General features: G+C 40.0%; 2 protein-coding genes across 3 annotated transcripts; both read left to right on the top strand.

The window, feature by feature from the left end:
* The first annotated feature begins 2,858 nt into the window (after positions 1-2,858).
* Positions 2,859-4,012, top strand: cbln18 (cerebellin 18). Its single transcript, XM_074679491.1, has 6 exons — positions 2,859-2,874; positions 2,987-3,166; positions 3,257-3,403; positions 3,540-3,628; positions 3,708-3,788; positions 3,878-4,012. Exons 1-6 carry the CDS (start codon positions 2,859-2,861, stop codon positions 4,010-4,012), a joined length of 648 nt encoding a protein of 215 aa, XP_074535592.1.
* Positions 4,013-10,899: 6,887 nt separating this feature from the next.
* On the top strand, positions 10,900-22,852 carry tagln (transgelin). 2 transcript variants are annotated; one of them, XM_074680357.1, is made up of 6 exons: positions 10,900-11,068; positions 18,989-19,031; positions 19,641-19,829; positions 19,916-20,087; positions 22,036-22,138; positions 22,219-22,852. In XM_074680357.1, exons 2-6 carry the CDS (start codon positions 19,020-19,022, stop codon positions 22,355-22,357), a joined length of 615 nt encoding a protein of 204 aa, XP_074536458.1. In that variant the 5' UTR covers positions 10,900-11,068; positions 18,989-19,019; the 3' UTR covers positions 22,358-22,852. The 2 variants fall into 2 exon arrangements, with proteins under 2 accessions (XP_074536458.1, XP_074536459.1); XM_074680358.1 differs by lacking the exon at positions 18,989-19,031 and having other exon boundaries at positions 10,904-11,068.
* The last annotated feature ends 441 nt before the right edge of the window (positions 22,853-23,293 follow it).

The following is a 23,293-nucleotide window of genomic DNA, read 5'->3' as shown; positions in this document are numbered from 1 at the left end:
CTCTGATTGGGCAAACGTGCTTATAATCCTATTTTCCCTAAAAGTTAGTCATAAAAAGTGTGTGCCTTTAGAGATAAAAGCCATTTGTATAAGATATATATATATATATATATATATATATATATATATATATATATATATATATATATATATATATATATATATATATATATATATATATATATATATATATATATGTTCCTGATACTTCTGGAGCCAGCCTCATGCAGACACTTGACAAACTGCAAATCTTAGCACCTTTAGACAAAACCCCTTCACACATATCCACACAAATCTCAGTTTTGTTGTGCTACAAAGAAAGACACAGAAACACAAATTAGCCTTATATATTCATGAAAACATGGTGATATTGAGTTTAAAGCATATTAGTTATGAGCTGAAAACACTCTTCAAATTCAGGAGTTGTCACCATGACTCATCACTTTATTTAGCCTGGGTGTGAATGGTGGGGGGAATTTGTTCACCAATTTGCAAATCCTGGTGCTAAACTCTGTAAATGAAAGTTTTATAAACTATATACATCACCTGACCTTTATATCAACCATCTTCATTTTTTTTTTCTTTTGTCCATTTTTCCTTTTTTTTTTTTTTTTTTTTTTGTTCATATCCGGCTTTTGTTTCACCTTTGTTTTCGATTTACCAATTACAAGCAAGCTGATGTTGTATGGGAATCAACATTTCCTGTACCAGAGTACCAATTTCCCTAATAATAGGAACAGTCATGTTTTATTCCAACAGAGTTATCAAATGAAAGAAGAACAACTAAAAGCCCATGTGACAAGTCTATATCAGAATAAGAGAGGCTCCTAGCTTCTTTTGTGACAATGGAAGCTGCTAATACTTCCTCCAAGAACTGTTTTTCTCTGAACATTTGATCGAAGAAAACAATAAACACTTGGCAGCTCCCTTAGCACCTTCAAGACTTCCTACTGAGAAAGTTTTGGCACATGGGACAGGGTTGTTCCTCTGATAAATCTGTAGTCCACCTATGACACAAAAGTAGTTCATATCCACAGTCAACACACCTGAGTTTGGATAATCCAAAGAGAAAGTAGTTATGGGAACACATGGTGTCATTTGTCCCTTCCTTCTGTCTCTGTATGAGAACCAGGGGGCGCTGCGCATTGTTCTGGGATGTAGGCCTGTATCGATGAACTGATAACATCCCATCAGCCTCATTTGTCCTCTGGTCTGTTTAATTTTACATCCTCAGGGACCTGAAAACAATATCCTCCATATCAGTATTTCAGTAGCTGATGTCCTGTCAATGGGGGGTAACTCGACACTACTGCCCCACTAAGGAGCATTATGATCACAACAATGTGAGCTCAAAGTTACAACCTGATTGATTCTTCTTCTTTCACACCATGAGAAAGCCTTTCTGACCTGACGTACTGGGCTTTTCTTGAGTGTCGGTGTCAGTGTTTGGCAGCTGAGTAGAGGTGAGCACATGTTTGTGGGTCTCAGGTCTGAAAGTGGGTGGAGCTTCTGTCACGTAATCTCATCATGGGGAGGATCACCTGTCCTGCCTTGACGGTAAAAGTATGTCCTGCTCAAAACATTTGCTCTTAGTTTCACAACATCTCAAGAAGTTAACTTAATCTTTCAGATCAAGAAGAAGGAGGAACCAAAAACAGTAAGTTTGACTTATTTATTCAAGAAATCACCAACTGTACATCTAGAAAAAATGCTAGGATTAGGCTGTAATTTCCCCAAAAATGTAGCTGCCTTGAGAAAGATGTGGCATGTTTCGGCATAATTGAGAAGAATGGACTTTGTAAAGAGGTGCTTTTGTTTTCTTCCCCATCAAGTGTTCTCATCACACAGCAATGATAAAGGCTATGGAAAGCGCCCATTAGTATTAACCCACACATTAGTATTAACACATTTACACCTGGGAGACTTTGGGTTCAGTGTCCTAATAAGGGATGTTTTGGTATTTGAGTGTTGGAAATGGGATTAGATCACCAATGAACAACGAAAGCACAGCACTACCTCTGAGCGTCAGTCTTTAAGTTCACCTGTCTCTTAAGTTTTCAATTCCTTTTTAAATCATCATATATCTTCATTTTTGTCTTACTGCCAGAGTTTTGGCCTCTAATAAGAAATAGGCTGCTACTAAACCTGGAGGCCTAAACACTCTCAATACTGTAAGTTTAAAAAACAAACCCCACTATTTGATTGGAAAAGCTACTCTTACTTTAGTTAGTTAACTGAATATTTGATCACTTGATGGAAGTAGAGACTCAATTCAGGCTATTTTCAACAAGACTGCAGTGGCTTTGGTGTGATTCATTCCAACAGTTTTTCTAAACAAAGGAGATTATCATCATACCGGCTGAAATCACTAACTGTTAAATCGTTTATACAATTTGATAGTCTGGTTAACCACTGGACCTTTGACATGCTTGTCTGAGTCACCTGAAGGGTTAAAAAAGTATTTAAAGTATTTAAAAAAGTATTCCTGGGAAACGGATTTGACCCACAGATAGTTTTATCATTGACCAGTAGGCAATGCTGACTATCAAAAGAAGTGGAAGTAGATCTGAGTACCTCTCTGGATCCTGTCAGAGATTCTAACATCACAACTCGTGAACAGGTGCAAAGTCATCTGTAGTTATTTCTAAACTGAATGCTGTTTTTTCAGATGTTGCTGTTACCACTTTTGTTCCTGCTGAGGTCGCTGTTGCTCTTTGGAGGCGTGGAGGCCCAGCCCAGCACTGTGGAAATAATGAAAGAGGCTGCATGTAAGAAACACAAGCAGACAAACATTTCAGCTGGGAAACTTCTGTGAAAACTTTTACTTTCATTTAATGACATAAATAGCCAGCAAAACCATGTTTAGAAAAATCTGTGTAAAGAGAAAGTTAAAAACCTGTCCTGTTTTTTCAGCTGGCCTCTCTGCCACAGAGCCATCTGTATCCTCTCTTTTGTCTTGTTAACATATCTCACTCTCATATTTCAGTGTCATTGAAGGAACCTCTGACATGTGAGAAATGGGACTGCAACTGTACCTTCAATCGGCAGCGTAGTTGCTGCTGTGCAGCCAATGACTTGTTTGACCTGGAGGACAGCACCTACATGAGGATTAAAAACTTGTGGATGGGGATTAGCACACTGAAATACAGTGTGATGGAGCTCTCGGGTAAACAAACATGCAGGGATATGCATACTTGGTTTACTGTTCTCTAAATGAGTTGTGAATAAATTAAATTTGAGATTTTTTTCCCCTCAGAGAGCTATAAGGTTGCCTTCACAGCCAGCATGGATCCCGGTAAATACCGATCTACAGGAGGCTGCTTTGGTATCTTCAGTACTAACGTGCCAGTCCCATACTCCAAAGTGATGCTTAACGAAGGCTACGGATACAACCCTGTCATGGGTATGACACACACCCACACTTTAAATTTACAGAACTGCTACTCAATAATACATTTTTTCTATAAAGTAGATTAATTTCTACATGTGGCTTATCTAAATGATCCAAATCATCCTTAAATGATTTTTCTCCTCTCCAGGTGTTTTTACTGCTCCTCGTGCAGGTGTTTATGTATTTTCTGCCACAGTTGCCTCAGCTGTGGACACTCGTGATCGTCTCTACCACCAAGTAAGATTTCTTTGAGGAAATATTAACCACATGTTGAAGCATAAGCAAGAATCTTATATCTTTTTTCTTTTATTTCAAGATCCAGATGATGCTGAACTATGAAGTGGTAGCCAGTGTGTGGGAGAATAATCGGGAGGATCCTGAGGACAGTGCCACTCAGGTGAACTTTGACTCGAGACTTTGACAAGATTTTCTGACTCCTTTTTAAAACTGGACTAATGTATGTTTTGATTATGTGTGTGCTTTCAGACAGCAGTGCTGAAGCTTGAGAGAGGTGACCAGGTCTACATGAAACTGATGTTCGGCAGGAAAATCTGTAGACACATGGATCATAATGTCTTTTCTGGTTATATGCTGTACCCTAAAACTGAGTACACCGAGTAAAACACCAGCTGGATCTGCTTTCTCCAATCAAGTTTTCCCACTACATGATCCTAAATGACTCCACTGTGGTCCCCCTGAAGTAGGTTTGTGACCCATGACTGGCCCAGTTCAGTAGACTGAGTAGAGAAAAACAGGATTAAAGAGTGCACATACATCTAGGTATTGCTAACTACACAAAAATCTGTGCAGAATAATATTTTTGTATGTCATGAAGTACCAAAAGTGATTTGTTTATTTGAACAGTCGCATCATTAAAATAATGCTAATAAACTGCAAAACTAAAAAATGTAATTCAATTTCAAATAAAGTGTGACTCTTCTCTTTAAATTGCATGCAGAGAAATGTGTTAGAAGTGATGAGTTTATTTAACTTCAGTGTGCATTTTAGCTTGTCACACACATACACACTCTCATGCATATACAGTTGCACATAGTCCATGAATGGAAATCAGTAGCAGCCTGAGCTCTGGACATCGTCTGGGTATGATAACAGCGAGTCATAACGTGCTGCTGCTAACATCCAGCCTATGACTGCAAAAGAGTAAACATGCACCTTTTATGGAAGCTCATAACAAATTATTATAAACCACAGCCGGACTGAGCGAGCCTCTTTCCGTACAACACATAAACACATGTAGCTGCTTACACATGGCCCACACATTTCTACACACATGCAAAAACGGATAAATCTCTGACTTTAAACATTCTCTCAGAGTGAGTCATTCCTGATGCTTCTGAGGTAGATAAATCAGGCTGTTACTCTAAATGAATCACTGCCGATTCAGAAAACATGCTCCTGGTTTCTATTAAAGGCCCTTTGATGATCAATAATGAACAAAGAGGAACTAGAAAGAGCCACGATTTAATTTTGTCCTCCAACAACAGACAGTGTGCTACATTACATCCATCCACTCAAAGTAAAGGTTACCATCCAGAGAGAAAGCACATGAACCTGGTCCAAATGGCAGAGGCGTCCCTCACAGAAGCCAGGCTCCTCCTCCTGTTTTTTCTTTTTTTATATTTTACCAACCGTTACATAAAACACTTTGTTCAATAGTGTAAGTGATTCTTTTGTGTTGCTATATTTAATCTGCATTTCATTTAACTACATATGTAAAAACAGTTCTGTGGTGGGGGAAAGGTTTCTGCATCGAATAGAATAGAATTGAATAGAATAGAACTTTATTGTCATTGTAACAAGTACAACGAAATTGAAGTCACAGCAGTAATCAAGAAAACAAAAGTAAGAAAGTGTATAGAAAGTGCAAAAAAGTCCACAAGAAAACAGATGCTGACAACTTGTCCATCATTCTCCAGTCAGCCAGCCTCCACCTCCACAGGGTCCAGGACTGAGCTTCTTCAGCAGTCTGTTCAGTTTCTGTCTCCTGGATCCTGTCTGCTCACAGCAGGTGAAGTTCTTCCAATGTGGCGTTGGTGTCTGGTTTTAGCTCCGTTAGCCATGTCTGTGAATAACATGATGCAACTCTGCCCTCTGGTTTTCCTTCTGTTGCTGGGTGAGCACAGCTAGCTCATCCATCTTATTGGAGATAGATCTTACGTTCCCAACAACAGTGGATGGAATGACAGGTCCATGTCGCCACTTCTTAGCTCACACCTGAGAACCAGCACGTCGTCCTCACCTCCTTCTCCTCACCTCCTTCTCCTCACCTTGTGGGAAACATCAGGCCTTACACCAGTTAGCATCGACATGCTACAGGCTGCTAACAGCTGAGTTCACATGTAAACACTGCAGCCATGGTTACATGTAGGATCTCCAGACAAACACAGGAGAAAAAGTGGTAAAAATATCGCTGAAGCCACAAAAAGTTTGGTGAGCCAAACAAAGTAATGAACCACTCCAAATACAAAGATTATGAAAAAGAGACAAAAAAATTACAAGAAAAGGACAAAGAGGAGAGAGCTACTGCAAAAGGCAGCCATTGCCAACAGGGCGGCGCCTAGCTGATTTAGATATAGAGCTATGCAGACATGTAGTGGGATACAGTGTAGATAGGATGCAGAAGTTTGATCCACGCTTAAAGCTTATTATTTTAGTGTCATTACAAAGGAACTTGATGACCGAACTTTCAATACATACAAAAGTTGCACAAGAGAAACACAGGCAATTCACTAAAAGATAGTAAACAAGTGTAAACAACACCATAAACAAAGAAGAGAATGTATGTGAAAAAGTTTAGGAATCTGTCAAAACTAACCTTTTTTTTTTCATTCAGTTGAGATCACAATCATTTGTGCTGAAACATCATACAAACAAGCTGATTGTGAAGATATCTGACAGGAAAATAAATGAAACCAAGTATTTAAGAAAGTCTACAGTGGAGTTTATGTGGTGAGAAGGAGCACACACTCAAAGGTGTGGTATGGAAATTTTACTTTTACAAAAGGAGAGCCAGGCAAGCCCAAAATGTAACAACTACCCGAAAATGTAAACAAACCCCCCCCCCCCCCCCCCCCCCCCCCCCCCCAAAAAAAAAAAAGTTAGAAAAAGTCAAATTCAATAACTTTTCTACATAACTTAATATAGCATTTATTAAATTTCAGGCTCAGCACTTTTGTTACATTATTGACAAGTTATTACATTTCCAGCTTTATTACAGTTGTTTTTGTTTGTTTGTGTGTGTTTGTTTTTTTGTCTGTTTGTTTGTTTGTTTTTAACATTTGGGGTTATTGTTAGGTTTCGGGCTCTAACAAGGCCACTCCAGGAGTTTCACTCGGGGAAACCTTTCGATAACAGCACACTTAATAAGGCAACCAGGGAGTGGTTGTTGTTTTAGCTGGAAGGGAAGAACCGGACACTCAGAGCCAAAGAGCAGGAGCACGACAATATGGACAGTGCTTGCCAGTATAGAGTGGCCTCCTGAGCTGATTAGCTGACAAGAGAGCACTGGGAAGCATCATCACAAAGAGAGCAGAGATGAGACAGCTCACCCTGCTACATTTGGAGCATTGTGACATAAACATTTGGGGGTATGAAGAGATTTCTGGCACCAAATTAGAACAAAATTTCTTGTTCTCAACATCCGAGGCAGTTAAAGCAAATACTTCAACCAGAACAGCCAAGTGAAACATCTTACCTTGAAATAACATCCTGTTCTATTACACTGGATTACCTGCAGAAGCGGTCAAAACTCATTAGAAGAGAAATGTTTCTTTTAACTGTTTGATTTTTTTTGGTGCTGTACAGCTCTGTATGTAACCAGCCAAAAATGGAAAATTCATCACAAATCCACACACCCAATAAAATACAACATCTGGATCGCTTCATGTTACAGGTGACTGAAGTATAATGAAATTAAAATACCACATCTACAGTCTGCTGCTTATAATCACAGAGCCAAAAATGGAAACAAAGAGGAGAGGAAGTTCATGTTAACATCTCTGGCAGTAGCAGGGACAGTTGGGATGAACTTTTAGTTTCAGAACTTACCAGAGAAGCTTACTGGTGCATACCTGTCATGCATGAGTGGAGGATGATGCAACATTTCTGGATAAAACTAGCAGATCATCAGTCTGTGGGGTATATGCATTAATGTGCATTAATATACAGTGGATTAATAAACCCTGATGCTAACATTTGGTGCTGATGGGGTCAGAGTCTGCACAGAAAGGATGGACATACGGAGGTCATCAGTTCAAGTAGGTACAGTATGTTGTTGAAGATGTGAACCACCACCACCAACCAATTCAAACACTCCTATAACCAACCAATGCAACAGGTCTTTGCATTGCATGTTAGTTTTCTCTCCCTGCTTTGTACATCTTCTCATCTGAAAATTCACGAACGCAAGATCTGTGCATACAGGGCCGTTAGATTTGTCAACACAGCTGTCAAGTACGGCTGTGTACCTCCTTTAAAGCATCAAAAAGCTCATTAATACTAAATTTTTTTTAAAAAATTCAGACTTGAGTTAACCAGGGGCGGCGTTATGGGTGGGCTTAAAGGTGCTGGTCCACTCTAAACTTTCCTGATGATTTTTATATTTAAAAAAAATTTTTTTTAAAAGAGCGTGGTAAAATTTTGTCCCTTAATGTTTGTTTTGATGGTTCGTATTTGTAAAATGTGCCATGATTTTTTGCCTGTTGAAAAAAAGTTATGAAACATTTGTCTTCAGATGGGCAGGATCAGAACATTACTTTGGGAAAGACTGTAGATTTTTATGTATTTAATGTAACCATGGTTAACGTCCTTGCTCTTAAAGCTTATAACGCAGAAATGCAAAGTAAAGGTGAAAACAACCACAAAATCTACTTTTAAACTATACTGGTTTATTGTAATTTTTATTCATTGCACCAATGATCTACAAACTTTTGTGACCTAAGGCCCTGCCAAAATTTGTCTGGCCCGCCCAGAACGGAAATCCTAGCTCTGTCCTGGGAGATAACCGTAAAAAGCAGTGGCATGGCGTTTTTCTTGAGGAAGCCAAGTGAGACAAAGCCTCTAATCTGTATGATTTTTAGGGAGTGGGGTACATAAAATACTATGTTGCAGCTTGTATATCGCTATTTCATGTAACGGAATGACCTGTTAGAGCACCCAGAGAGCTCACATTTTACTTACTTTGAACACCCACACAAGCCCTTTAGCTCTCCCACCCGAAGTCACTCACTCACACACGTACATTGTCCTCTTGACTTAGCTTAAACATTGTAATAATCTACTCAACCGCCTGCTCAAACACACAACCGGCCGCTTCGTGCACACTGCTAATGTGCTAATCACCCTGATTTCATTCAGTGGCTCGATGATGACGATACTGTGATTTGATTGGTTTGAGGCCAAAGACGGGGTGGCTTCCCTTGACACAGTCTTGGCCAATCACAGGTGAAGACAATCCTTGCAGACAACAGCGTGCAATATCGTATTTTCACCACTCATTCGCCACATAACATTTAGGAGGGTGCTGTTTTTCACATCGTAAAATGCTCAATGAGTAGAGGAGAGAAATAAGGAGGAGATGACAGTGATGAAACACAGAAGAATTATCGAAACTGTTAAAAATGAGTATTTTCATTTAAACACAGCTGCAGTCTAAAAAAAGAAAGGAAGCATGGCTTCCCTTGGCCTCCGGGAGAAAACGCCACTGGTAAAAAGTTGTTATATATATTGAAGAAAAATGTCCAGTTTGTTAATACAGATGAGGCAGGCTTTGGGCTTTACGCAGACAGCCAGTTGGCATAAGGTCGGGGCTGGAGGGGCTGAAAATATTTTGGCTTCATTTTAGAGAGTTGTCATGCCATCCATCTGTTTGTGTAAACTTGTTGTTTCAAAAACAAATGTTTAAAAAGCTTTAGAAAACATAAATTTAGAAATAAACATTTAAACTGATCTAAACGGGTAAAACTATCGTTAAAATCTCATCTAAGGAAGTTAAGAGAACAACATCATCAGCATAAATTTGTGTTGCAAATGTCAAACACTTGTGTTTTACACACACACAAACACACACACACACACACACACACACACACACACACACACACACACACACACACACACACACACACACACACACACACACACACACACACTTTTCCACTTTTTCCTTCTCTTATCCTCTCCTTGTTCTTTCTAGCTCCTTTTCTTCTGCCTTCTTTTACTCCTTTATTCTCTCCTCTCCAGTCTCGAGCCTCTCCTCTCCTCTCCTCTGCTGTTGGCACTCCTGTCTTTCTCATCATGGTTTTTGATTCATCTCCTCCCTCATGTCTTCCTTGTTATCTCTCCTCTGCTCTTTATTCTTCTGCCAGTTTTACTTTCTCTTTCTTCCTTTTTCTCTTTCCTTTCTTTCCTCTTTCCCTGCTCTAATCCTCCTTATTCCAACACCTCTCCTTCTTTCTCATATTCTGTCCTCTTTTCATCACCCTTTCTCCTTTCCTCTTGTCTCATTCAATCTTGACCTTTCAGGCCTTTGATTTCTCTTCTTCACCCTTAACTTTTATCTTCCCCCCTTCCTCTTAGCTCCTGTTATCTCACCCTTCCTTCCACTTTCTTTTCTTTTCCTTCCTTTTTACCCTTCCCTTTGTCTTGTTTCCTTTCCTATATGCTCAGCAACTCCATCCTCTTCTCTTTTCCTTAACTACTCCTCCCTTACTTCTTACTTTATCTAGCTCCCCTAACTCCCCTCTTCCTCCTTCATTTATTGGATTCTTGTCTCCCCTTCCTCTTCCACTTCTTTCCCCATTCACTCTCTCCTTGCTTCATTACTTTTCATTCCCTCTCCTACCTCCTTTGCAACTCCTCCTTTTTTCCTCTCACCTTGTTCATCTTCCACCTCGCTAACTTTCTCCTTTCTCCTCCTGTCTTTCACTCTAATTTTCCATACTTTCACTCTTGATGTTCTCTTCTTCATCCTTTCCTCTGTTTCTCTTCCTTCTATTAAAGTTTTCACCCCCCTTCTCCTCCTCTGTATTGTCCCCCATGTTCCATTATTTTAATCTTTAACTAATTTTGATCTTTGAATAAATTGTTTTCATTTTCCAACCCAATAACCCCCTTTTCTCCTCTCTCCAAGTTATGCATTTTCCTGACTCTCATCTTCTCTTCCTCCATCTCTCCTCCTTCCCTTCCTCCCTCCATCTCAATCAGCCCCCATCCGCTCCCCTCAGCACCTTGTTTCCACTTGGAATGAGTAGCGATGTGGTGAAAGTATTCAGAGAATTTCTGCTGACCGAACCCGTCCCTGCCTGGCTGCCGTCTCCACACGGAGCAGCTCTACCCAAATAAGGCCGGGCTTCAAAACTGGACGTGAGGGGAAGAGACGCGCAGACAGGAAGAGCCAGCTGCTGAAAGGCCATTGCCCTTTTAAGGATGAACTTCCTTTTTTTTTCTCTCCTCTCCCTTCTTTTCCTCCGTCATGTTCCCTCCCTCTTTCTCTCAGTTGAACGGTGAAGTCATCTCTCCTCATCTGCTCCTTTTAAGCCGGCATTTTTGGGAGGGAGGTCCCCACCAAGCATATACAAACACTAAGTCAGGCTTCCACAGTCTGAGCCACACGCTGAGGTAGTAAGCAGCAGAGAACTGACCTTTCCCCTTCACACAGTGAGTATGCTCTTCTTTAATTCTCATACATGTAGAAAAAAATGAAAGTCATATTTATATTTTAAATTGAAGTTAGTAGTAGCAGAGTTTGCAGTCATATGGAGAAAATATTAATTTCATCATTCATCTTTAACTTTGGTTCATTTTTTTTTCACCTCAAAAAGTTTTCTCCCATAGAGTGGCTTATGTTTCGTTACAAACACATTTAATCGTGCATGGGATTACATGAGTGAGACTACTGTAAATTTCATGTCAGTAAAAAAAAATCACACCATTTGCATTTACAGTAGCAGTAAAAGTTGCACACATTTCAAAATAAAAGCATCATTCTTAGAAAGGATCATGGTGAGGTCTGCAAATTTGCAAACATATTTTAACTTCCCTTTTACATTGGAAAATAAATATGCGTGATATCCGACAAGATTTATTCATCTTCAAAGTATTTTTTTTAAACTGCACCTGTAAATTCCCTCTTCAATTGATGAGGAAGTTATTCAGTGTTTCTCTCTGATAACTTCAGCAGCTGTGCAGATCTGCCATTTGACTGAACACAACCAATAATTTACTGAAATGTCCCTTTAAACTTCACTGTTACTGGAGGTATTCTGAGTCCAAATGTATTCATTGTGATTCAAAGTATGATCTGTTGTTTCTGGAGGGTTTCCAAGCAGCTGGGGAGGCACAGAGCTGGAGAACCAGACTTTGTTGCATATCTCTGTCAGTAAACTTTTATTTGCACAGGCAAATGACCCACGACCATATATGGGCTTTGGGAGCCACTGTGGATTAAGGTCGTATGAAAAACAGTGACACTTCCTCATGAGGGCAGGATATATACTTAAGGGTGTGAGTTAGGCAAACTGAGTATTATTAACTTTACTGTTTCTGTGTTGAAAAGTAACTAAGTCAGTAAATCAAGAGTAGTCAGTTACTTAAGAAACTTACTCTACTTCTACTTTTTTTTTTTTTTTTTTTTTTTTTTTGCTTTATGTATCTTAATAATCCCCCTTCATTTCACTTAAATAGTAGTAGTTCCCTGAAAGCAGCAGACTCAGTAGTTTAAATGGAAAATTTTTGCTCTTAACACACCTTACAACCAGTCAGTTTTGTCATCTTGGCCTGGAGATTGTGGAGCTGGCTAAGAGTTCTCCTCCTCCTTCTCTGTCAGGTAAATGTGAGCTGGTTCCATAGCGTGACGCTCTACTGCATCCATCTATGCTGTTGGTATAAATCATTGTCCATTACTTTAAGGGACGAGAAAATGACAGGGATATTTTCTAGACAGAAAGTATGATGATCAACCGTTGCAGTGTTCACACAGTGTGTGTGACATACTCTTTCTCCCAGGATGCTTCACTTAACCTCCCAACAAGCCTTAAGCCTACAGTCCCATGTAGTCCTCAGGAATGTGTCCTTTAAAATTTCAGTAATTTCATTTTATTTAATTGAAAAATTAACCAAACACACCACTTTTTGCTGCAAATGATGCTAAGACAAGAATTTGTTACTAAGTGGATTAGTAGTACCTACAACTCTGCCAAGGACAGCAGATACATGGACAAAGACACTGGAGAGATTCTCTACACTCAAGCAAACTAAGACTCAAAAAGTTCTCTGTACTATCCAAAAGCATGCTGAGATGTTTGAAATGAGGGTTTGAGATAAATTAGGATTAAAGGCAGAAGTAAAAGCAGGGCTGGAGCGACAGAAGGAAAACATCAGTGAGCATCTCCAGCAGCAGTAGCAGCAGCACTGGGAGCAGATAGCATTATCTCTGCTGCCAGTCCTGTGGCTGCACAAACCCAGCAGAAAAGGGAGGCACACTATTATGTAACCACATCCACATTACAGTTTAAAAAAGTGCTCTGCAGAGTCCAACAGAGCTTCAGAGTCAGTTTAACTCCAGCAGCACAGACACACACTAGCTTTCAAGTTTGGAGGAGTTATCAGGGCTTTTAAGGGTGTTGGCAGTGAGTCCACAAAGTACTTTCAGAGCCCATGTACATCCAAACAAAGCAGAAGATTTTGTGCAGCTTGTTTTAACCAGTCATGTCACAAAAGCACTCACTCACACTCAAAAAATGGAGTTCACCCAAAGTGTAACAGCTAGCTTGATTTCATCAATAACACCAACACTCTGACAAAGTTTTAGTGGTTTAGTAAGTCATCAAAACCTCAGAAAAACTCACAGAGGGGGACTAAATCATCACATTTACTTTCAGAAGAACAAGTCTCGGTCAGTTTGTTCAGCCCAAGTCATTATACGGTGGTTAGGTGGTAAACTGGAAGATGGAGGTGAGGCTGCATGACGCCATGAGCCCTCAGCCTGAGGCGGCTGCCACAGCCCTCAGACTGGTTTCCTGTTCTGGCACTGGGCAGATTTACCATGGAGATCAGGAAACAGAGCAGGAAAACACAACCCAGAGAGATGGGAGGACGGTGGGAAAGAGGGGATGAAACACAGCTGTCTCTTATTTTGAGTATGCTAATGTATGCTTAAGTATACTAATGGTCATTACGTTTACTGTAAAAGCAACTTAGAAAAATATTTTTAAGTTTTATTTTTTAACAACTCATAGTTTGAATAAACAAACCTACTTTAAAACTAGAAAAATATGTGTTATTTAAAGAATATAAAAGAATAGTGTGATAGCTCCGGATCAGTGGCGGCTGCTGGTCAGTCAAGGAGGGATGCTCTTTTTTTTCCAGCCTACATCATAAATTTGTTTATTTACTTAAACATAAGTTTTTTCCCCCATGTCAGCTTGCTCGCAGCTGGAGCTGCTATGTGAGACTACGACAGGCTGTAAGTGTGCGTGACAGATGGCTGATTTCACTGTCAATCAAAAAGGGATTCAGCCTCAGACAGATCATCCAATCATCATGAAGAAGCCCAGTGTCCAGGCCAGCCCATTGTCTCATAGACCCCCAGAGACGCTGAGCGTCTGATGGGCAGGACAAAGCCCAGTGTTTATCCAATGACCCTCCAGTTTCCACAGTGGAACAACCCACTCTACGCTTCCCCGCTGAAGTCAGAAGACGCTGAGCATCCGACTATGTTAAAGATGAGACACTGCAGGATGAATGAGAAGGAGGTCGAGCCAGTTACCTGTGATAGGAGCTGATTCTGAACAAAAGATGAAGGAATTCTAGCGCAGATGTTGTCAATGAAATGTACACACAGAAGTACATATCACCACTGTTTTGGGGAACATTTTAGGGGAAGCTGAGCTTCCCAAGCAGTCTCAGAGCAATCACCACTGCTCGGGATGCACTAAACCAGCTTTTAAATTCTGATACCATTGATAACTGCACTTTGGTATCATTCAGTACTAATCCTGATACTGATCAGTGCAGTACAAGCATATCATTGTTGTTAACACAGAACAGCAGAAAACTGATTTAAATAGATGTGACCTTTGGATGTGCTCCTTGTCACCAATATGCCATTTAACCCTATAAGTCTGTCTGAATAATACCTAAATGAAAGAAGGAGTTCAGAAAAAGTCCAAACCGTTCATTTTTAGAAAACATATGCTCTAATACTGCACTAGTACTTGAAACATGCTGTATAAAATTAATGCATCTCTGTCATTACTGCAATTCAATGGTTGAAAAAGAAATTGTAGAATTTACACAATGGTGAAAATAACTCATTCTTTCTTAATAATTTATTTTAAAGCTACTCTGGAAAACTTGATTAAGGCAACCCCCGTGAAGAGTCACAATCCAAACCTCGTATTTAAATATAGCAGATGAGTTTTCGGACATAAATAAGCCATTGGCTTTATATACATGTCAAACATGCAACCCCCCCAATAGGGTAAAAAGTTTTTATTTAAAAGCATATTTCAACAGCGGTCTTTCTATCACCCCTACTACCAGCTACTCTGCAGCATGGTTAAAGACAAGAAAAATATCCGCAAGCAGAAATGATTAATCTTGTCCTTATAATTGTCCCTGTTGTATTTTTAACTCTAACAGGTGTCTGTTTGATTTTCAATATGTTTCATGAGTAGCTAAAATTTCCTCTCCTACAGTAAGGGCCTGTGTCCATTAACAGTTTTTGTCTCCTTTTTTTTTATTTATCTATTTTTTTTTTTAACAGACAAAAGTTTATTGAGTTGCAAGGTTACAACTCATAAAAGTGTTAGTGTTGCTTCTGCACAGAGTTATGACATTGTTGTCAACCAAGTTAATATGTGAAGTCCCACTCCTGGAAATTGATTCTTTGGCAAAGAAAAAGTAAGATTAAGGAGCTTAGTGGTGCTCAATAACTTAGATTATTTTCAACTAGGGATGCATGATGTTGTATATTTTGTCAGTATCCAATATGTCAATTATTTACAACTCATTTAGCCAATTACAGATACAGATTTTTTTTTTCGCACACCTAACTGCATAGATCATAGTAATTTATTGAGCAAATTAAGAATAATACTTAAACCTGCATATTCATTTAAAATAAAAAGCAGATCAGGTATTTAATCAAATTAGCAGCATCCCATTATTATATTGCTCTACTATATCAACATACATCTGTGTTTTGGCTGATTTCCAATTTTTAACCTAATAACATGTGACACAGATAAGATGCCGTTAATATCATGCATTCTTGTATTCAACTAAGGGCGCTGTGAGTGAAGCAACAGAAAACATCTCATACTTGTATCCTTCAAGTGCTGAGAATGCTGAACTGTTTTGGTTTTGTATTGGAAACAGACTCTCAGCACCAGTGGACACAGGCCCTAAATACTTAGATTTATGAAGAGGAAGCCAGACTTCACAGAAAGTTGTTTAGCAGATAGTTTAGAGTTAGTGGACTAAAGCCCGGTCCCATGGCTTACAGCAGGTCCCTTGATGCACATAAATACCAGACTGAGCGATCAGGTCATAACAGACTTATGTAATCTCAAAGATAACATCTGATCTCTGCATGCTTGCTGTGTAATAGACACATACAGAGTGATAAAAAAAAAAAAGTTTCTCTCAGTGTAAAACATGAGAAGTCAATGGGTGCAAAATGTGATCAACACAATCTGTACTTCTCCCCCTACAGAGAACATAACATGTGCGATTTGCAGATGTGGTTCAGAGAGTTCTTCATGAGGCCAAGAATTAGAGGCCGATGGAAGGAGAGACAAGTTGCTGGCATGGCAGACAAACATTATTCTGTAATAATAATTATATAATGACGCATGTCAGTGAGCGTATCAAGGGATATATGTGTGTGTGTGTGTGTGAGGGGATCCAGAAAAGAGGGAGCGGCAGACAGCTGGGTATAAAATACAGTTTTTGGACTCATGGTTGTGTGTAAGTGAGCACGTTGCCCGGCATGTGTGTTTGGTTTCTTGTGGTCTGGAAGAGCACCACAGGGAATGAAGGGAATATTAAACAAGGCTGATGGTAACGCTCTGCGGACGCTCTGGGCAGGGATCCATAAATACTGCTGGCACGTACTTTCTAATATGTAGACATTTAGATTAACTGTCTGCTTTGGTGGAAAAAGCTCAATCGAATGCTTTATCTGACATTACCACAGAAATAAATGACCAGGGAGTCCTGGCTGAGGCTGTAGCATGAATGTCACATAAAAGAGCAAACAACAGAGTGCAAAAGTCCCAAAGCGGCATTCAACAATAAAACAGGAGTATGAAAGTAGGGTCTGTGCATTTAAAAGTCAAATGATACTCTGTCTAACTTCTTTAAAAACCTCCATACTTGAAATACTTTAATAACAATGACAGCAGCTTTGATCAATGTTTCTACAAACTGTGGATCAAATGACTGTGATCTGAAAAAGGACTCCAAAAAAGTATTTTATTGCCTTTCAGCTCATTGTTTTACTGTCTAACCTTAACTCTTTTTATTTAATTCTTCTACATTTTACATCAAAGTGTTTCCAGATGCAGCGATGCTAAATGCTATCAGAGCCAAAATTTCCCTCAGGAGTTTGGGAAAGTCAGAAACAGATCTCGAAGAAGAGTGAAACTCTGAACTTGAATGCACCGCTTGGACACGGCCATGTTTTCAAATCACAGCTGTTAATTGCACGGAGACATTGTCACATTGACGTCACCCGGTGGTACAAAGACTGCGCCATTAACTGGATGTAATTTAGTCATTGAGTTAATTACTGGAAATGATGACTCTGAACTTAGTGTTGTAAAACTTCTTGCTGCCATTGTTCTGGGGAAGTTTCTTTTTTGATTCCAGGCATGAAGCCATCTAATCAGCCATGTACAATAGCTCAGAGGGAAACAGAGGAAGGGGTCTGAGTGCCGGTGTCCATAAGTTTCAGTTCAGGAGGTTAAGTCCACAAGACAGTGTATCTCCCAGCTTTCAAAGAACATTCCAGTTGGAGTTTTAAAACTATTGTTAACTGCACATCGTTTTTATGACATCTTAAAATGTAGACACATCTTTATACCAGTGACATTCTTCAGGATTGAGTGCTGTCTGAAGAATGCTTTGTAATTATAGAGTTGGGAATTTGCGTGCCCTCAATTTAGCTGAAGGAAAAAAGGATGGAAGGAGAAGGGAAAGAATTGAGGAATTTAGTTAACTGAAAAAGAAAGTAAAAAGTAGGAGAGAAGTTAAGTAAAGTAAGGGGAAAAACTACACTGATTGCCACATCTTGAGTTTTTGAATGTGTCTCTATTGTTGTAAACAAGTAGTGATCTCTGATGTTGACAAATGCAAATAACCTGTAGCACCTGAAATGTTGGTTTGAGCCTGAGCACAAAAATAAATGTTCATCTGTATGGCACAAGAAAACATTTTACAGCCTGGTACATTAAATAAATAAATAAATAAATAAATAAATAAATAAATAAATAAATAAATAAATAACTGCTCCAGTCAGGTCATTTTTTAAATTGTATGAGACAAACAGGGGGCTTTTTTAATTTATTTTATATTTATTTTATTTTTATTTATTTTTATTTATTTATTTATTTTATTTATTTTTATTTTTTTAATTTATTTTTTTATTCTTTTACTTTTCTTTGCCCAATTTTGGTTATTATCAAACAAAGAGTTTTAAATGAATTATCATGTTTGGGCGTGGGTGTGGCTGAGTTGACAGACTTGTTGGTGCGCTGTAGAAGGGAAGAAACCAGACTTTTCTGACAAGGACAGCCAAACTAAGGCACCCACTTATTGCAGGGGTGGAGTCAATTTCTACACAGAAATTAATTACATATATTCAGATTTATCCAGCGCGATTTATCTACTTTCACCAACAACCTATAGGCATCATGGCAGTGTTATATTCCTGTGAGTATGTTAAAAGTTGACACAGCTAAATGGCAACATTTGAACTTCTTAACTTGATCCTTTAAGGTCTCAAAATATTAATAATATTTAATATAATTCTATAATACCAGCAGCCTGGATTTTAAGCCCAAATCTGAAGGATCAGCAAGGGGTCACATTTAAGGAGAGGGCAGGACCTCCACTGGCCACCTCTGGTTCTGCCCCTGTGTTGTTGCTGTTTGCCAGTCTGGCTTCAGTCTGGCTTCTGCTCCACCTCTTTGCTGGTGAAGTTAGTTTGAGTAAGCATTTCTAAATTCTGTCAGTGGGTGATTTCGCTGAGACCGTGTCCATGTGTTTTACAGTGGTTGTCAGTAGCAGAAGAAGAGTGGTTAATTTGAAACCCAAACATTTCACTTATCATCTACGGAGACATTCAGTCAGTTTCTGTTAAAAGCACTACATCAAGTTGGAAAAATCCAATGACGAATGGAAAAACACGCAGCATACACCCGCCAACACAAAGAAAGGCCTCTCTGTCTGATGACAAAACCGTCATTCTTTCCCGTGGTGACAACATTCACTCTGCTGTGCCAGAGATGACACTCTTCCAGACATAATCCTGGGCTTTCACCGTTAACTTCTGACCTTTGACCCTTCCCCTAGGAACAGGAGGTTGAGGTGACCTGACATCAACATGGCAACAAAGGTTTGATGGTGCAGACAGCACTTTGTTTCAGGGTGTATGCACTTGGCTGTTGGCCCAAAGGCAAATTCAGAGGCATAAGGCAAAAAAAAGTGCTGGCAGTGTTAAGAGGCAGTGTGATGATGGAGATCCAGGAGAGTATATATTTATGTGCGTGCGTGTGTGTGTGTGTGTGTGTGTGTGTGTGCGTATGTGTATATATGTGTGTCTGTCCGTGTGTGTCTTTGTGTGAAGGAGAAAATGTGCAAAAAATGAGCTTGCTGGTACAGAGCTCTCTTTGTACACCACTTTGCCTCAGACACACAGGTCCAAATAAGGCTCAATGGTGTGCACTGGGAGACAGCGCTGGTCATACCATTTTTCTGGAGAGGGGGGTCAAATTAAATGCTTAACATTTATGCTTAAATACACGCTCTTCACCTGCATGTCACCAATGTTTTATTTCTGTATATTGGTGGCAGATAAAGATGGAACCTAAAAACCCAACCATATGTCTTTCCTCTTCCTTTTATCTATTAACTTGTCATGAAATATTCTAAACTCTTACCCAACCTGTCATCTACACCCCCCATCCACTTCTCTTTAACAATCTTCAATATTCTCACCTTTCAGGGAGTCGGTATGGCTAACAAAGGTCCATCCTACGGCATGAGCCGGCAGGTTCAGGATAAGATCGACAGCAAGTACGACCCGGAGCTGGAGCTGATCCTGGTGGAGTGGATCAGTCGTCAGTGTGGTTCTGGTGTGGGAAAGCCAGAGGCAGGCAAAATGGGATTCCAGGCCTGGCTAAAAGACGGCTGTGTGAGTGTAAACACGTTATGAAATCCTGAGATTGATGGTTTTAAACACATCTTTTTATATTTACCCTCTCTGTATCTTCTCTACAGGTCCTGAGTGAGCTGATCAACAGCTTGTTTCCTGGAGACAAACCCGTGAAGAAGATCCAGAGCTCAACCATGGCCTTCAAACAGATGGAGCAGATCTCACAGTTCCTCAACGCTGCAGAGAAGTATGGCGTCACCAAGACTGACATGTTCCAGACGGTGGACCTCTGGGAAGGTGAGGGGGGCTTGGTGTCTTCATTCCTCAGTTAGTGCAAATATTAACTTCTTCAAGTCAAGTCCTATGTTGGGTAAAAGCTGCTGGAAAAGTCAACAGCTCTCTAGTTCTGTGACGTTTAATTTGAAGCTCACTTCAAATTAAATTTTAAAGTTTCAAAACATTTTTAAGATGCTACAAAGTTTCACTGACCTTTCCTTATATAAGTTTAGGATTAGTCACGTAATATCATGTCTTTCATTTATCCATTCATTCATTCATTGGAAAATAAGCAACATAACTACCAAACTGTGTACTAGTGTTAGTGTGTGCAGTTCAAGTAAAAATGGTCAACCAGGGATGATTTTCATCTTGGGAGTGTTGCCTTACCTATATACTAATGGTGCAGCTTCATCTTTTCAATCAGTTGTGCCATCTCAGCTACAAGTCTATGTGCTTGCTACTTATGCTACAGATTCCTGACTTAAGCCGCGCTTCCACCAAGCAGACCAGTTTGGTACGTCTCAGTTTGTCTCGGTACAGCGAGTGGCGTTTCCACTGACTTACCCTGGGACAGATCCCCAAATGACTGAGATGAGCCGTCCCACTTTTTGGGACCCTTCCATATGGGTGCCAGACTGAACCAATCGATTCTCAGAGGGTGGAGCTACAACACTGCAGACGGTTGACTGGTCAAAAGAATCATCTCTTACCCCGACAGCGGCTGCATTTCTCCTGGCGGCACACAGACTTCTCTGAAACAAAGCTTGATTGCTGCGGCGCTCGGCATCCGGCTTACCTGCCGCCTGCCATGAGAGGGCACAGTTTGTGGTGGAAACGCAAACGGGATCAGGCTTAACTGTACTTGACTGCTTGGTGGAAACGCGGCTTGAGACTGTTTGAAACAAGGTCCCCAACTGGTTTCTAAAGAAGTTGTTTTGATGGCAGTCACCATGTTGGAGATGCTAAATCCAAAAATGTCATGACAAGTCTGGAAACTAGCAAAGAGATAGAGTCTAGTGCTGTGTCCCAAATCGAGTACTTTTGTAAACTTACATGAGTGCACTGTGTACACTCTGTGCTTACCAGAACAGTGCAGTAAATGTAGTTTTGTCACAAATCAAACACTGTTGCTTCTGATTACCAGAACCTATGACCGCATTTCACAACAGTTCACAGGTGTTCTTCTACCTTTTTTGTTAATTACATTTGTCAACCATAGCTTGATCTATCCTTAGCCAATATGGCGACCATTAAGTGTGAGGTTTCCAGGGTTCCACACTCAACTCTTTGATTGTTTTGAGTGCACCAGCTAAGAAATCAAAGTGCACTGTGTTTTTCCATGCTGTTGGTGTAAATGCTCTTCTGCTCTCAGAATAGGAGTGTAAATGCAGAAGTGTGCGATTTGAAACACAGCATAGGCTTAGTCCCTGCTCCAGGCAAACAAATACATGCACCCACCTGTTGGTCAAACAAGCCACGCCCCCAATCATGCAAATCTCTTGGCCTTAGTTTAATCAAAACAGTTGAGTTAAAAGAAAAGTAACCTCTGTACTATTTTTCTTTTGCTCTCTGATAACATCTTCAATCCCAGTATGAAATCAGTATTTGAATATGGAGTCTAGGAGGATGGACTTTGCTTTTAGAGTCTGCATGAGCAGTGGAGCTGCAGAGCATCGCTTCATTTTTGGAGAATGTTGCTGTTAAGCAAACATTATGATCTGCCCCTTATGCAGTCCAGAGAAATGGTCAGCAAATTTTTGTTTGTTCTGTTTTTTAGTTATTTGGGACTAAAATATGTAATGTTCATCAGCTTTCCCAACTCATCAAGCCTAATCCTAGACACTTTAAGCACTCAAGAAATTCACGAGGGAAAAATTAGCTTGAAAACAGCAGCATATGTGTAAACATATTATCATGTGTTGGATGTGATGGTAACAATTCTGGCTGTATTTGTGTCACTGTGCAGGTAAAGACCTGGCAGCAGTGCAGAGGACCCTGTCAGCGTTGGGCAGCTTGGCCATCACGAAGGACGAGGGCACATACAACGGAGACCCCAACTGGTTCTTCAAGTAAGTCCAGTACATAAAAGTGATGATACAATTGGGACATTTGCTTCTTTGTTAAACAGGATTCTAATAATGTGTTTCAGGAAAGCACAGGAGAACAAGCGAGAGTTCTCTGATGACCAGCTGAAGGCAGGCAAAAATGTGATTGGTCTACAGATGGGGTCCAACAAAGGAGCCAGTCAGGAGGGCATGAGCTACGGACGACCCCGACAGATCCTGTAAAATCACTGTGCCACAAACACCCGAAACATCCTCCACCCTGCAACTCTTTAGAGCCTGTAAACCTCCAACTGGTTCACCTAACTTCTTTCATCACGAAAGCCTTTCTGCCTTTCTGAGTTTAGTTCTAAGAAGAGCCCCATACTTCCTGACACTACCCCCAACCCCTTATGCTGACACTGGTGTACCACTACGAAGACCAGAGTTTACATTATTTGGATCTTTCCTTTAAGTTTGGTTCAGTACAGTAGAGTTTTGTAGTCTTAAGTGAAAGTAGTACAGTTGAATGACCAAAGTTTTGCCTTGAAGATTTAAAAAAGTCAAACTGTTTGTGTGAAAGATGAGCTGTTCAACCTTAGACAGTTTTCATTTGAGGCTTGAGATACGACCAATTCTATCCGGCAGGTTTCATCTTCCACTTCCCACAATGCTATGCCTGCTGTATCCGCGCCAATATTTTTTGTACATTGTCTTATTAAATAAATGCCTTTGAAATACGTTTGTGACTTGATGGTGTCATTGTGAGAAACTGAAATATTAGGTTAGCATGGGTGCTGGGGATTCCATAGCACTTATTGTGGATATTGTGAAACAATACTGAAACGAAACCTGAATGAGTCCCAGTGGTGTGGTGTGCAAATGTGTGTGAGTGTGTGTAAATGATAGACTATAGAAAAAAAAAATGTTGTAGCCTCTGTGACACCACCCATTGGTTTCTGAAGTGGTTTAGAGGACGAACACTGACAGCCATTGCACTGGGAAAACTGACCAGACCTAAGCAGATGCAGATGGGCTGAGCCAAAGCCTTGGGCCTTTAGTAAAACAGCAATGATCAACCTTCCTCTCAGACAACTCAGCTGTGCCCCTGATTTGACAAAATTATGTTCTAGTCCTACTCATTGAATTGTTTTAAGCTTGTATAAATACATAAATTAACTT

Source organism: Halichoeres trimaculatus, unplaced genomic scaffold, assembly GCF_033239565.1.
Source record: "Halichoeres trimaculatus isolate MK-OKI-2021-1 unplaced genomic scaffold, fHalTri1.1 fHalTri1_scaffold_9, whole genome shotgun sequence".
Lineage (NCBI taxonomy): Eukaryota > Metazoa > Chordata > Actinopteri > Labriformes > Labridae > Halichoeres > Halichoeres trimaculatus.
This window is presented reverse-complemented; position numbering and strand designations above follow the sequence as displayed.

What these genes read in the sequence shown, in the direction of transcription:
- cbln18 (XM_074679491.1), top strand. An exon ending in CAGTGTGATGGAGCTCTCGG is followed by an intron (nt 3,167 to 3,256) that starts GTAAACAAACAT and finishes TTTTCCCCTCAG; the next exon opens with AGAGCTATAAGGTTGCCTTC. An exon ending in GTGATCGTCTCTACCACCAA is followed by an intron (nt 3,629 to 3,707) that starts GTAAGATTTCTT and finishes TTTTATTTCAAG; the next exon opens with ATCCAGATGATGCTGAACTA.
- tagln (XM_074680357.1), top strand. An exon ending in CCTGGCTAAAAGACGGCTGT is followed by an intron (nt 19,830 to 19,915) that starts GTGAGTGTAAAC and finishes TCTTCTCTACAG; the next exon opens with GTCCTGAGTGAGCTGATCAA. An exon ending in GACGGTGGACCTCTGGGAAG is followed by an intron (nt 20,088 to 22,035) that starts GTGAGGGGGGCT and finishes GTCACTGTGCAG; the next exon opens with GTAAAGACCTGGCAGCAGTG.